The sequence below is a fragment of the Lissotriton vulgaris genome, chromosome 2_1 (assembly GCF_964263255.1).
Source record: "Lissotriton vulgaris chromosome 2_1, aLisVul1.2, whole genome shotgun sequence".
In the NCBI taxonomy this organism is placed as follows: Eukaryota; Metazoa; Chordata; class Amphibia; order Caudata; family Salamandridae; genus Lissotriton; species Lissotriton vulgaris.
The window spans coordinates 147,979,943-147,991,951 of NC_141687.1; the positions used below are offsets into that span (position 1 = coordinate 147,979,943).

Genomic DNA, 12,009 nt, shown 5'->3' on the forward strand with positions numbered 1-12,009 from the left:
GAGAGATGAGGTTGTGGTGAAAGGCATGGGGCCAGGAAGTGGGAGGGGAGAGGCAGGGAGGAAGGCAGCAGGGGAGGAGGTGAGAGATGAGGTGGTGGTGAGAGAGGCACAGGTTCAGGAAGTAGAAGGGGTGAGGCAGGGAGGAAGGCAGCAGGGGAGGAGGTGAGAGATGAGGTGGTGGTGTAAGGCATGGGGTCAGCAAGTGGGAGGAGTGAGTTAGGGATAAAGGCAGCAGGGGAGGAGGTGAGAGATGAGGTGGTGGTGAGAGAGGCACAGGATCAGGAAGTGGGAGGAGGTGAGGCAGGGAGGAAGGCAGCAGGGGAGGAGGTGAGAGATGAGGTGGTGGTGAGAGAGGCACAGGTTTAGGAAGTGGGAGGAGGTGAGGCAGGGAGGAAGGCAGCATGGGAGGAGGTGAGAGATGAGTTGGTGGTAAAAGTCATGGGGTCAGGAAGTGGGAGGGGTGAGGCAGGGAGGAAGGCAGCAGGGGAGGAGGTGGGAGATGAGGTGGTGGTGAGAGGCACAGGTTCAGGAAGTGAGAGGAGTGAGTCAGGGAGGAAGGCAGCAGGGGAGGAGGTGAGAGATGAGGTGGTGGTGAGAGAGGCACACGTTCAGGAAGTGGGAGGGGTGAGGCAGGCAGCATGGGAGGAGGTGAGAGATGAGGCGGTGGTGAGAGAGAGGCACATGGTCAGGGAGAGGGGAGGGGTGAGGCAGGGAGGAAGGCAGCAGGGGAGGAGGTGAGAGATGAGGTGGTGGTGAGAGAGGCGCATGGTCAGGGAGAGGGGAGGGGTGAGGCAGGGAGGAAGGCAGCAGGGGAGGAGGTGAGAGATGAGGTGGTGGTGAGAGGCACAGGTTCAGAAGTGGGAGGGGTGAGGCAGGGAGGAAGGCAGCAGGGGAGGGGGTGAGAGATGAGGTGGTGGTGAGAGAGGCACAAGTTCAGGAAGTGGGAGGGGTGAGGCAGGCAGCATGGGAGGAGGTGAGAGATGAGGTGGTGGTGAGAGAGAGGCACATGGTCAGGGAGAGGGGAGGGGTGAGGCAGGGAGGAAGGCAGCAGGGGAGGAGGTGAGAGATGAGGTGGTGGTGAGAGAGAGGCGCATGGTCAGGGAGAGGGGAGGGGTGAGGCAGGGAGGAAGGCAGCAGGGGAGGAGGTGAGAGATGAGGTGGTGGTGAGAGGCACAGGTTCAGAAGTAGGAGGGGTGAGGCAGGGAGGAAGGCAGCATGGGAGGAGGTGAGAGATGAGGTGGTGGTGAAAGGCATGGGGTCAGCAAGTGGGAGGAGTGAGTTAGGGATAAAGGCAGCAGGGGAGGAGGTGAGAGATGAGGTGGTGGTGAGAGAGGCACAGGTTCAGGAAGTGGGAGGAGGTGAGGCAGGCAGAATGGGAGGAGGTGAGAGATGAGTTGGTGGTGAAAGTCATGGGGTCAGGAAGTGGGAGGGGTGAGGCAGGCAGCAGGGGAGGAGGTGAGAGATGAGGTTGTGGTGAAAGGCATGGGGTCAGGAAGTGGGAGGGGAGAGGCAGGGAGGAAGGCAGCAGGGGAGGAGGTGAGAGATGAGGTGGTGGTGAGAGAGGCACAGGTTCAGGAAGTAGAAGGGGTGAGGCAGGGAGGAAGGCAGCAGGGGAGGAGGTGAGAGATGAGGTGGTGGTGTAAGGCATGGGGTCAGCAAGTGGGAGGAGTGAGTTAGGGATAAAGGCAGCAGGGGAGGAGGTGGGAGATGAGGTGGTGGTGAGAGAGGCACAGGATCAGGAAGTGGGAGGAGGTGAGGCAGGGAGGAAGGCAGCAGGGGAGGAGGTGAGAGATGAGGTGGTGGTGAGAGAGGCACAGGTTTAGGAAGTGGGAGGAGGTGAGGCAGGGAGGAAGGCAGCATGGGAGGAGGTGAGAGATGAGTTGGTGGTAAAAGTCATGGGGTCAGGAAGTGGGAGGGGTGAGGCAGGGAGGAAGGCAGCAGGGGAGGAGGTGGGAGATGAGGTGGTGGTGAGAGGCACAGGTTCAGGAAGTGAGAGGAGTGAGTCAGGGAGGAAGGCAGCAGGGGAGGAGGTGAGAGATGAGGTGGTGGTGAGAGAGGCACAAGTTCAGGAAGTGGGAGGGGTGAGGCAGGCAGCATGGGAGGAGGTGAGAGATGAGGTGGTGGTGAGAGAGAGGCACATGGTCAGGGAGAGGGGAGGGGTGAGGCAGGGAGGAAGGCAGCAGGGGAGGAGGTGAGAGATGAGGTGGTGGTGAGAGAGAGGCGCATGGTCAGGGAGAGGGGAGGGGTGAGGCAGGGAGGAAGGCAGCAGGGGAGGAGGTGAGAGATGAGGTGGTGGTGAGAGGCACAGGTTCAGAAGTGGGAGGGGTGAGGCAGGGAGGAAGGCAGCAGGGGAGGAGGTGAGAGATGAGGTGGTGGTGAGAGAGGCACAAGTTAAGGAAGTGGGAGGGGTGAGGCAGGCAAAATGGGAGGAGGTGAGAGATGTCATGGTAGTGAAAGGCATGAGGTCAGGAAGTGGGAGGGGTGAGTCAGGGCGGAAGGCAGCAGGGTAGGAGGTGAGAGATGTGGTGGTAGTGGACGAAGCAGAGGTAGCAAAGGACTGGTACCTCTGTCTATGCGCATTATCATGTACCTGCATTTCTTTTAATATACACCACAGCAAAATAACATGTCGGATTATGATGCAGAACATAGTCACACTAATGATGTAACACAATCAGAAACTCCAGAAGTTTTAAAAGACACTGCTGCCGTTTACGTAGTTTTGCCTGAGAAACACCTGTAGGCGCAAAGTGCTACATGGACAGAAACATTCAAGAGGGAGGGCAGCCTACCTTTTGATGAAAAATTTAATCTTGTTTCTATTTCTGAGGATTTTCTCCAGCCTTGGAATACCAAACGTCGATGGCCGACGGAAAGGCACTCCCTCTGGCAGACCTTCGACGTAGAAATCTTCAGGGTACGATTCAAAGAGAGCAAACGGGACGGTGTAGGGCTTGTCGAGACCCAGCGCTTCCCCTACGACAAAGAAAGACAATGTGGGGGAAAAGAGAAGGGGGTGATAATAAATGTATTGGAGAAGAGAAAAAACAATGGGAAATAGAAAGATCTGCTCAAACATGTAGAACCCTGTGTGTGGCTTAGGGATCTACAGATAAAAAAGCAGAAAGCTACACCTCAGCATTGCTACACCTACACCAGAGGCACTTGCTAAGTTAGACCCATTTCCAAGCCTCGGCCTCCCCCTTCACAGGCTGATCTGCTCCAGAAAGGGACAGTATGTAAACAAAATATGTTCTCAGTGGCGAGGGTACACACGTGTGTCACGCCCCCAAAGCACTCGAGGATGTCCATGGTGCATAGGCGAGGAGTTAATTAGGAAATAAACTATTTCCACCAAGAGTAGCCGAAAGACAACTATCTGTCAAAGGAATGAAAGAAGTGAGAGGGCGGGATTGAAGTTCAAAGAAACTCCAATAGGATTTGAGTCATTCCTTAGATCAAACAGGAACTGATCACAGATACACTTGTGCGCATTACCAGTCTGCGTCCAATGTAAAACAACGGAAGGCCCAGGGTGAAGGCCCAGACTCCCAGGGTGCAGAGGAGTGCTCCAGTGGTTGCAGTTAAATGACACACTTGTAGTAGAAGTGTAAGTATCCTGAGATGCAGCCGTCCTCACGGCTACTTGTGAGAGTTGCTACTGTAGTAATGTGACTGTGCAGGTGATGGAATAAAGCTGTGGTAGCAAATGATTCTCCCCGTCTCCTACACATGAAAAACAATTGAGCTCTTATCCCAAGTTCCCATACCTAAGGAGGAGCATGGCTGGGGCAGGGGTGCCGCTGGATCGACCGATTCCAGCTCTTGTCCTGACACCAAAATACAAGGATGACAAGTTATTTCCCACAAAATGGGGAATAACAGGCAGGACCAGGAATGCGTAGCTTAATTCAGTGTGTTTCTGGGGGAAATCCTTAAATATAAATGGGGCAACCCAGTAACCTGGGCTGGACAATATTTCGTACTGAATAATACATACATAAGGAGTCTAAATGTCGCAAAATAACCTATGTGGACTGTGTTTTAATATATTGATGGTGGATAGCAACACTCGCTCCATGGGTGCTAACTCGAAATATCCTACTATCCCGATTAGCCACATATGTATATATTTCTGTACATAGCACGTATGCACTTTTTGCACCAATAGTCCCTCTCTAGGAGCACCACACAATTGTTTTAAGTTTAATGAATTGAATTGCATATCTCAAATAATAAATTGAACACAATGAATACATAACTTTGATAAACTAATTGTGTTAATGGTGTTTGTCCCCGGCTCCTAACACTCTGCCGTTAAAGTTAAGGGCTACACTTCCCCCATGGGGACCCCTCTTTTGTGAAACATTCTGAGGCAAAGACTGCGTCCAAATCAGCATCGATTTACCAACTGCTTGGAGGAAATAGTAAATAGATGTGGGGTTTGTTTCTGCCTCTCATGCGGGCGGGAGTAGAGAGTGTTTGCTGCTCCCCCATGCTGCAGGAGGAAGGCAGGCGAGCACAGCAGCCCTGGGAGCCTCTTCTGGGCATCTTCGGTGACATCTTTAGTGGCAATCCTGGTAAATCTGGGCCCAGAAACAGAAGGTCTGTACCTGCCCGGAGCAGTATTCCCTCTACGGATATCACCTCTGGTAAAAAGGACACTGGTGTCGTTACATTTTAGTCTACTTTTCTGAAACAAATGTATTATAATAACTGTACTTATGGAATAATAGTGAAAGTTTAAAAAAAGCACCTAATAAGTATTAGAAGCGTTCAAGCACTTTGCTACACACTTACCACATTTTTCATTAAAAAGTGCATCCACTTTCTGTTTAAGTTCTGTAATTTTGGCATTCCAGGCCTCTGTTGACAAAGGACACAGTGTAACTATGTTGTATATCCAGATCACTTGCAAAACATAAAAGCAATAACGTTTCATAATTTAAATTGCATATACATCTGAGTGTGCAGAATGGGCCTCACCAGGGGAAACCATAGGAGTGGGCATCGCCATGCAATGTGATGTAGCAAACACCTACACAGTACTAACACTTTAGCTTTTCACAAACACTTCTCAATGCGTTCCCCACGCTTGTTTGTTCATCCACATTAAATCTGAATGTTAGTGCTGCAGGCAGAGAGTATGCATCACTAACTCCCATTCTGAATTCGTGTGCTGGAAAGTAATACTTACAGAAAACATTAATCAGAGAACAATAACTATTACAAAAGAAAAACGAACAAGTCCCTTGCTAACACACTTTCTGGGGAATACTGTATCTAACAGCAGATTCCTTGCCTTAGAATACCCACAGGCACCAGACTAGATCCAGAAACCTTTCCCAGCAATGCTTCCCCACTTCACAAGGTGGCACTGTGTGGCTCTTTACTGGCTCTGTACTGCCAGGAAGTGATGGCTTGGCACCACCACTGCTCGCTGACGTCAGTTCATGCTCATCTCTTTCCGCGACCAAAGACATTGAGTGTCAGTTGGTACCAGTGTGCAGATTCCTAACTTGGGACCTTTTTAGACGTTAAGATGAAGGCACTCAATAGAACGGGGAGGAGGGAGGGCAGTGAGAAATTACGGTTAGAGAGAGTATCCACCAAAAAGAGTCTTATCGAAGGCAAGTTACTTATCCTTCAGAGGGATTCTTTTAAATGCAGCTTCATTTCATTTCATTTCAATCTTTATTCGGTTTAAAAAACCTTGTAAGATGCAATACATTAAATCATAATACATCATATTACAGTACATAGTAATAAAATAGCAGTGGGTAAAAATATCAACACATCTCCTTTGCATAAAATACATAAAATTCAATTCATTTTCCAAATCATCTACATTGGGGTTGGCTAGATCTTGATCAGTCCCTCTAGTATACAGAACACTAGATAAATATACAGAATAATAAAACAATAAATTAGACGTCTGTTTTTGTTAAAATGATATACACCATAACAGTAGAGCAAGCAGCACTATAGCAGCTAATAGATGACTCAATAACATGGTGAAGTGGTCTATTTCATTAGGTTTTTTGGTTTTTCATCCTCCTGATCAAGGCTACACATAGGAGAAAACGACTTAGGCTGAACACAATCGGTTGTGCAGTGTCTCCTTTAAATATTCTAAGTCCAACCTTAATTTGTCTAAAGCCTAACGTTTTACAGATTGGCTTAAGCCATTTTTTCCTGGCTTTAAGGTATGCTGGGCATATAAATAAATTTACAAAAGGGGGTGGTGATGAACAGAGTGTCTGAATTGAGCAGACCACTCTTACCCAGTCCAAAGATCAGGGCTTGATCCATCACCGTTATTTATCTCACTGCCCCATCCCAGCTCAGAACCTGGCTATATGCAAATCAGTCTGTCCCTGGCCCAGTGCATCATGGGAACAGGGCAGACTAAACTACCAAGCCAATTCTTTACCAGAAAGGAGACAAGCTACCGGGGACCGGTTTCTGGCATTTCAGCCTCTTCGGCCCGGCTTGCTTGAATCCTGATGGAGCAGTGAGAAAGGGACTCATGTCTGAGTATACCCTGCCACACCTATAGTGGCCAAAATCGATTTACAAAAGGGGGTGGTGATGAACAGAGTGTCTGAATTGAGCAGACCACTCTTACCCAGTCCAAAGATCAGGGCTTGATCCATCACCGTTATTTATCTCACTGCCCCATCCCAGCTCAGAACCTGGCTATATGCAAATCAGTCTGTCCCTGGCCCAGTGCATCATGGGAACAGGGCAGACTAAACTACCAAGCCAATTCTTTACCAGAAAGGAGACAAGCTACCGGGGACCGGTTTCTGGCATTTCAGCCTCTTCGGCCCGGCTTGCTTGAATCCTGATGGAGCAGTGAGAAAGGGACTCATGTCTGAGTATACCCTGCCACACCTATAGTGGCCAAAATCGATTTACAAAAGGGGGTGGTGATGAACAGAGTGTCTGAATTGAGCAGACCACTCTTACCCAGTCCAAAGATCAGGGCTTGATCCATCACCGTTATTTATCTCACTGCCCCATCCCAGCTCAGAACCTGGCTATATGCAAATCAGTCTGTCCCTGGCCCAGTGCATCATGGGAACAGGGCAGACTAAACTACCAAGCCAATTCTTTACCAGAAAGGAGACAAGCTACCGGGGACCGGTTTCTGGCATTTCAGCCTCTTCGGCCCGGCTTGCTTGAATCCTGATGGAGCAGTGAGAAAGGGACTCATGTCTGAGTATACCCTGCCACACCTATAGTGGCCAAAATCGATTTACAAAAGGGGGTGGTGATGAACAGAGTGTCTGAATTGAGCAGACCACTCTTACCCAGTCCAAAGATCAGGGCTTGATCCATCACCGTTATTTATCTCACTGCCCCATCCCAGCTCAGAACCTGGCTATATGCAAATCAGTCTGTCCCTGGCCCAGTGCATCATGGGAACAGGGCAGACTAAACTACCAAGCCAATTCTTTACCAGAAAGGAGACAAGCTACCGGGGACCGGTTTCTGGCATTTCAGCCTCTTCGGCCCGGCTTGCTTGAATCCTGATGGAGCAGTGAGAAAGGGACTCATGTCTGAGTATACCCTGCCACACCTATAGTGGCCAAAATCGATTTACAAAAGGGGGTGGTGATGAACAGAGTGTCTGAATTGAGCAGACCACTCTTACCCAGTCCAAAGATCAGGGCTTGATAAATAAAACATGGGACTCATCCTCTTTCATCCCCATCTCGCAAAACTCACATATATCAGAGCCGGCGGCCCCGGTCAACCCCTTATTACAGTTCCAGCTAGTTGTCCTTTCTTTTAATTGCAAAATACTATACCGGAACTTTAAATATAGGCTTTTAGCCAGTGGAGGGTAAATTTCATCCATAAGGGGCTCTAATTGCATATTCATTTTGATTTAAAAAAATTTCGAGGTTAGGGTCCCTGTTCTGGGATTTGATAGCACTGAATCTCTAATATAGTCCCAGTACCTTTGCTTCAAGATCTTTTTTGAGCTGTTTGTGAGGGAATCAGGGTCAAACCAAAAGTCGCTTAACCCTAGTTTTTCAAACCATTTTTTGACGTACTCTAACCATGGCAAGTGCGTGGTATTCCTTATAGCCAATATCTCTTTCAATGCTTCTCTATAATCAGCCAGCTCTTCAACGGACCATAAACGGACCCAATAGAGCAGCGGACGAAGAGAAGCATAGTCGTCAGTACGTCTGAAGTTAAGATCCCATAATACGGGTGTCAGTGGTGTTGACCCAGGTATCCCTAAAAGTTGCCTAATGAAGGAGTTTTCCCTCACTCGGAAAGTATCCTTTAAAGCATAGGCCCAAAGGTCCGCACCATAAAGTGAAGATGATTGCACTTTATATTTAAATAATTCAATAGCTGGTGAGACAGCTTTGAAATGGCTATTCTTATGCTTCTTTAAAATCGGGCCCTGGTTTTGGATCAGCCTTAGTTTTGAGTTCTCCAGTTGTGTTTTCCATGTAACATCGCTGTCTAAAATAATACCCAGGTATTTAAAATTGGGGACTTCTTCAATAGGTTCATTGTTTATCTTAAAAACCTTATTAAAACCTTTGTGGGGGTTAATTGTCATAACTTTTGTTTTTGAGGAATTAATTTCTAATTCCTTGTCATGGCAATACAGACTGAATGTATTTAAAAGGTTTTGGAGCCCCCTGGGTGTCTGTGAAATTAAGATTGTGTCGTCTGCAAACAATAATGCCGGAACGGATTGCCCGCTCAATTTGGGAGAGTCATGCTCGCAGCCCAAAAGAGTATCGGGGATGTCATTGACGTATAAAGAGAATATGGTAGGTGCCATTACGCACCCTTGCCTTACCCCTTTTGCTATTTTTATTTTCTCGCTGACTTCTCCATTCGGTCCCCATCTAACTCGTGCGTAATTATTATCGTGGAGTCTGATTAAAATTTGAAGGATATTTCCAGGGACACCCATTTTGTTTAGTGTCTTCCATAGGGCTGCCCTTGGAACCATATCGAAAGCTGCCTTCAAATCAACAAAGGCCACGTATATATGGGAACTCCTTATAATCGTATATTTCCAGACTAAACATAAAAATCTAAAAACCTGGTCTACTGTGCTTATCCTGCATCTAAAACCTGCCTGGTATTTTGTATAAATAGAGTGCTCTTCAATCCAAGAGGAGAGCCGACCAAGAACTTGTCGGGCAAATTTTTTTTGCAACACGTCAATTAGGCTGATAGGCCGATAGTGCGAAGGATTTGACCTATCGCCCTTCTTGAACAGTGTTACAATCTCTGCCCCCTTCCAGGTTTCCGGAACAGGAGCTCCTCGGGCAATATCATTAGATAATAAATTGATATAGGGAGCCCAAATGTAATTTTCGTGTTCCCAAAGATCACTTGGTATTCTGTCAGGGCCTGGCGCTTTCCCTGACTTGACTGCCTTGATTGCTAAAATTGTTTCTGTTAAGGAAAAGACGAGGGGTGTGTCATACGCTGCCAAAGGAGCCTGCACTCTATCCCAACCTTCACTCTCACCTGAGCTTTCACAAGAATATAACGAAGTAAAATGCTCGACCCATGTTTTCTCCTCTAAAAATTTGTCTTTGCATTCAGTCGCCCCCCTGGTGCCTCTAGCAATGAGGCTCCAGAAAGAGGTCTGATCTTTGCACTTACATGCGTCCAACAAATCTGACCAAACCCTTTCGTCCCACTCTTTTTTGGCCTTTAATAAAGTTCTTTTATACTGGGCTCTCTTAGTTCTCACAATATCCGCTGAATCTCCCCTGACCGCTGTAATTAGGTCTGTTTTGGCTTTCCGGCAATCCTGGTTATACCAGGTGATCCCAGTTTGTTTATTCTTTTGGGCGTTATGTGATCTTTTTACCGCCCTAGTCAGGATCTCGCCAAGTTGGTTGATTAGATGTTCATGGGATTCTGTCAGACAAGGATTTTGGATGACAGTACTATTTCCTAAGAGAGAAGACATATGCCTCACAAATACATTATAGATTTGACTAATGATTTTTGTGTTGTCTAATACCACTGGCCACTTCAGGGATCTACGGTTATTTGCCACTAGAGGGTCCTGTGGCAAGGAGACTGTACTGTTAACACTTTTGTGAAGGGTTTTAAAAATCTGAGTCTGGACAGATAAGGTCAAAGGATAGCGGTCGCTTTCCGTGCGATCATCCACCATTAGGTCGATGGTCATGGGCCACAAATTCAGGGAAACTAGTAAATAATCTAGATGGCTGGAATTTGCCCCTCTGGTAAATGTTGGTTTGCTAGGGCAGTCTGATGGCAACCGCCCATTACAGGCACGCAGGCCTGATTCTATAGTCAGATTCAATAGTTGTAAGGCACTCACTGTACAAGGTGCTTTATAGTTCGTGTCAACTAAGGGGATATTGTTGGCACTGTCCTCATCCTTATAGATGTCTTCTAGACCTATTATGGGTTCAAAACCTCTATTAAAATCACCACCTATAATCATTTTTGCATTTTGATCAAACCCCGCCACAATATTACTCAGGTGGGTTACAACTGTTGATTCTTTACATGATCGATGTGGTCTACTATAAATATTGATCACGTAAATGCTACAACCCTTAGTATTCTTTAACTCAAGTAATAAGAGGTCGGGATTATTTGTATCAATTTGCTTAAAGGACAGGCCTCCTGTAATTTTCACCCAAATTGTTAGGCCGCCAGAGGGTCTTCCCCCATTTGTATTTACTGCGGGGATGAAAAAAGATCTATAATCAACCTTAAAGTAGTTCTCAAGCCCCCAGGTTTCCTGGAACATAATTAAGTCCCCACTAGCCAGATAATCATGCCAGGACGGATCTGAAAGATTTTTTTTCAGACCTGCAATGTTCCAACAAATGATTTTTGTACTTCCTAGAACACCTAGTTTCTCTGTTACCTGGTGTGGTGTAGTTGACCCAGTTATATCTGAATGCGGTGTTCGTGCCATTGTGTCAGCAAAATGCAGTGGCTGTTGAGAAGTGTTAACAAGTGCAATCTGCTTTGGTTCAACTTCAAGATGCAAACCAGGGTATATGTGATTTATGCTGCATGACATTGTCGAAGCCCCTCCATCAAGTCAATCGCAATCAGCTAAGCCAGCTAAAGCCTCAAACCTATTTGAGGTGCTGACTCCCCAGTTATAAGATGGGGCCCCAAAGCCCCAACCATTTACAGGAGCATTCCATCTAGGTGCGGGGGTAATAGGAAAGGGTGGATTCTGGTGAGTACCCAGCCATCCTCCATTGTAGTTAACATTGCCTATGGGTGCTGAGGTATTAGGATACAATACATTCTGCTGCATGCCTGGCCATCCTCCATTATAATTGACATTTCCTAAGGGCCAACAGTTGTTAGCTAATATACCAAGCCCTCATCTGCCCATTTGGTTCCAGTTTTGCCCTGGGGTAATGTGACGAGGAGTATTGTGTTGGTTGACTTGCCATGGACCTGCCCTGTTTTTGGGAGCATAGTTTGTGTCAAACGCTGACAGTCCCCCACCCCATCCATTATCTCTCGCTAACCAAGCTGGCTTCAGGGGCTTTTGATTGTTGGCTTTTTGTGACTCATTATAGAAAAATTCTAATGTAAGGGGGATTATAGAACTACTTGTTTTTTGTGGTGGAAGGATATTTGATAGAATATCGGGAAGAGCAGCTGGGGTTGAGAAGTTTAATATCACACAGTCGCCCTTCCATTTTTTTTGCTTATTTCCTATCCATCCAACCCTCCTTGCCATTTTAATTTCGTCAGCCAGCCGTTGTTCACCCCCCTGTGCTATCTGCATGTTATTTGACAGCCAGTATAGAGCCTTGCTTTTTAGTGACGAGGCTGACTCGGTTTGGCCCGGTGATAGGGTTGGTGTATTAGCTAGCACTAACGGTATTCACCTGTTACAACGCATTTTTTACTCCGCACTACCACTACAACGCGGGCATTACAACGCATACCGTTACAACGCATTGCGCTGGGGGGCGCTCTAGGATAAGAGGTAAGTTT

At 47.3% G+C, this 12,009-nt stretch overlaps 1 protein-coding gene across 4 annotated transcripts in view; it reads right to left on the bottom strand.

Moving 5' to 3' along the window:
* Window positions 1–12,009, bottom strand: part of GTF2I (general transcription factor IIi) — a 1,434,650-nt gene that overhangs the window by 174,232 nt on the left and 1,248,409 nt on the right. For all 4 annotated transcript variants that reach the window (XM_086954596.1, XM_086954597.1, XM_086954594.1 and 1 more), the window contains 2 exons: window positions 4,801–4,866; window positions 2,793–2,976 (listed from right to left, as the gene is read on the bottom strand). In XM_086954596.1, the coding sequence (XP_086810722.1) occupies window positions 2,793–2,976; window positions 4,801–4,866 (250 nt within the window). The remainder of the gene's footprint in view (window positions 1–2,792; window positions 2,977–4,800; window positions 4,867–12,009) is intronic.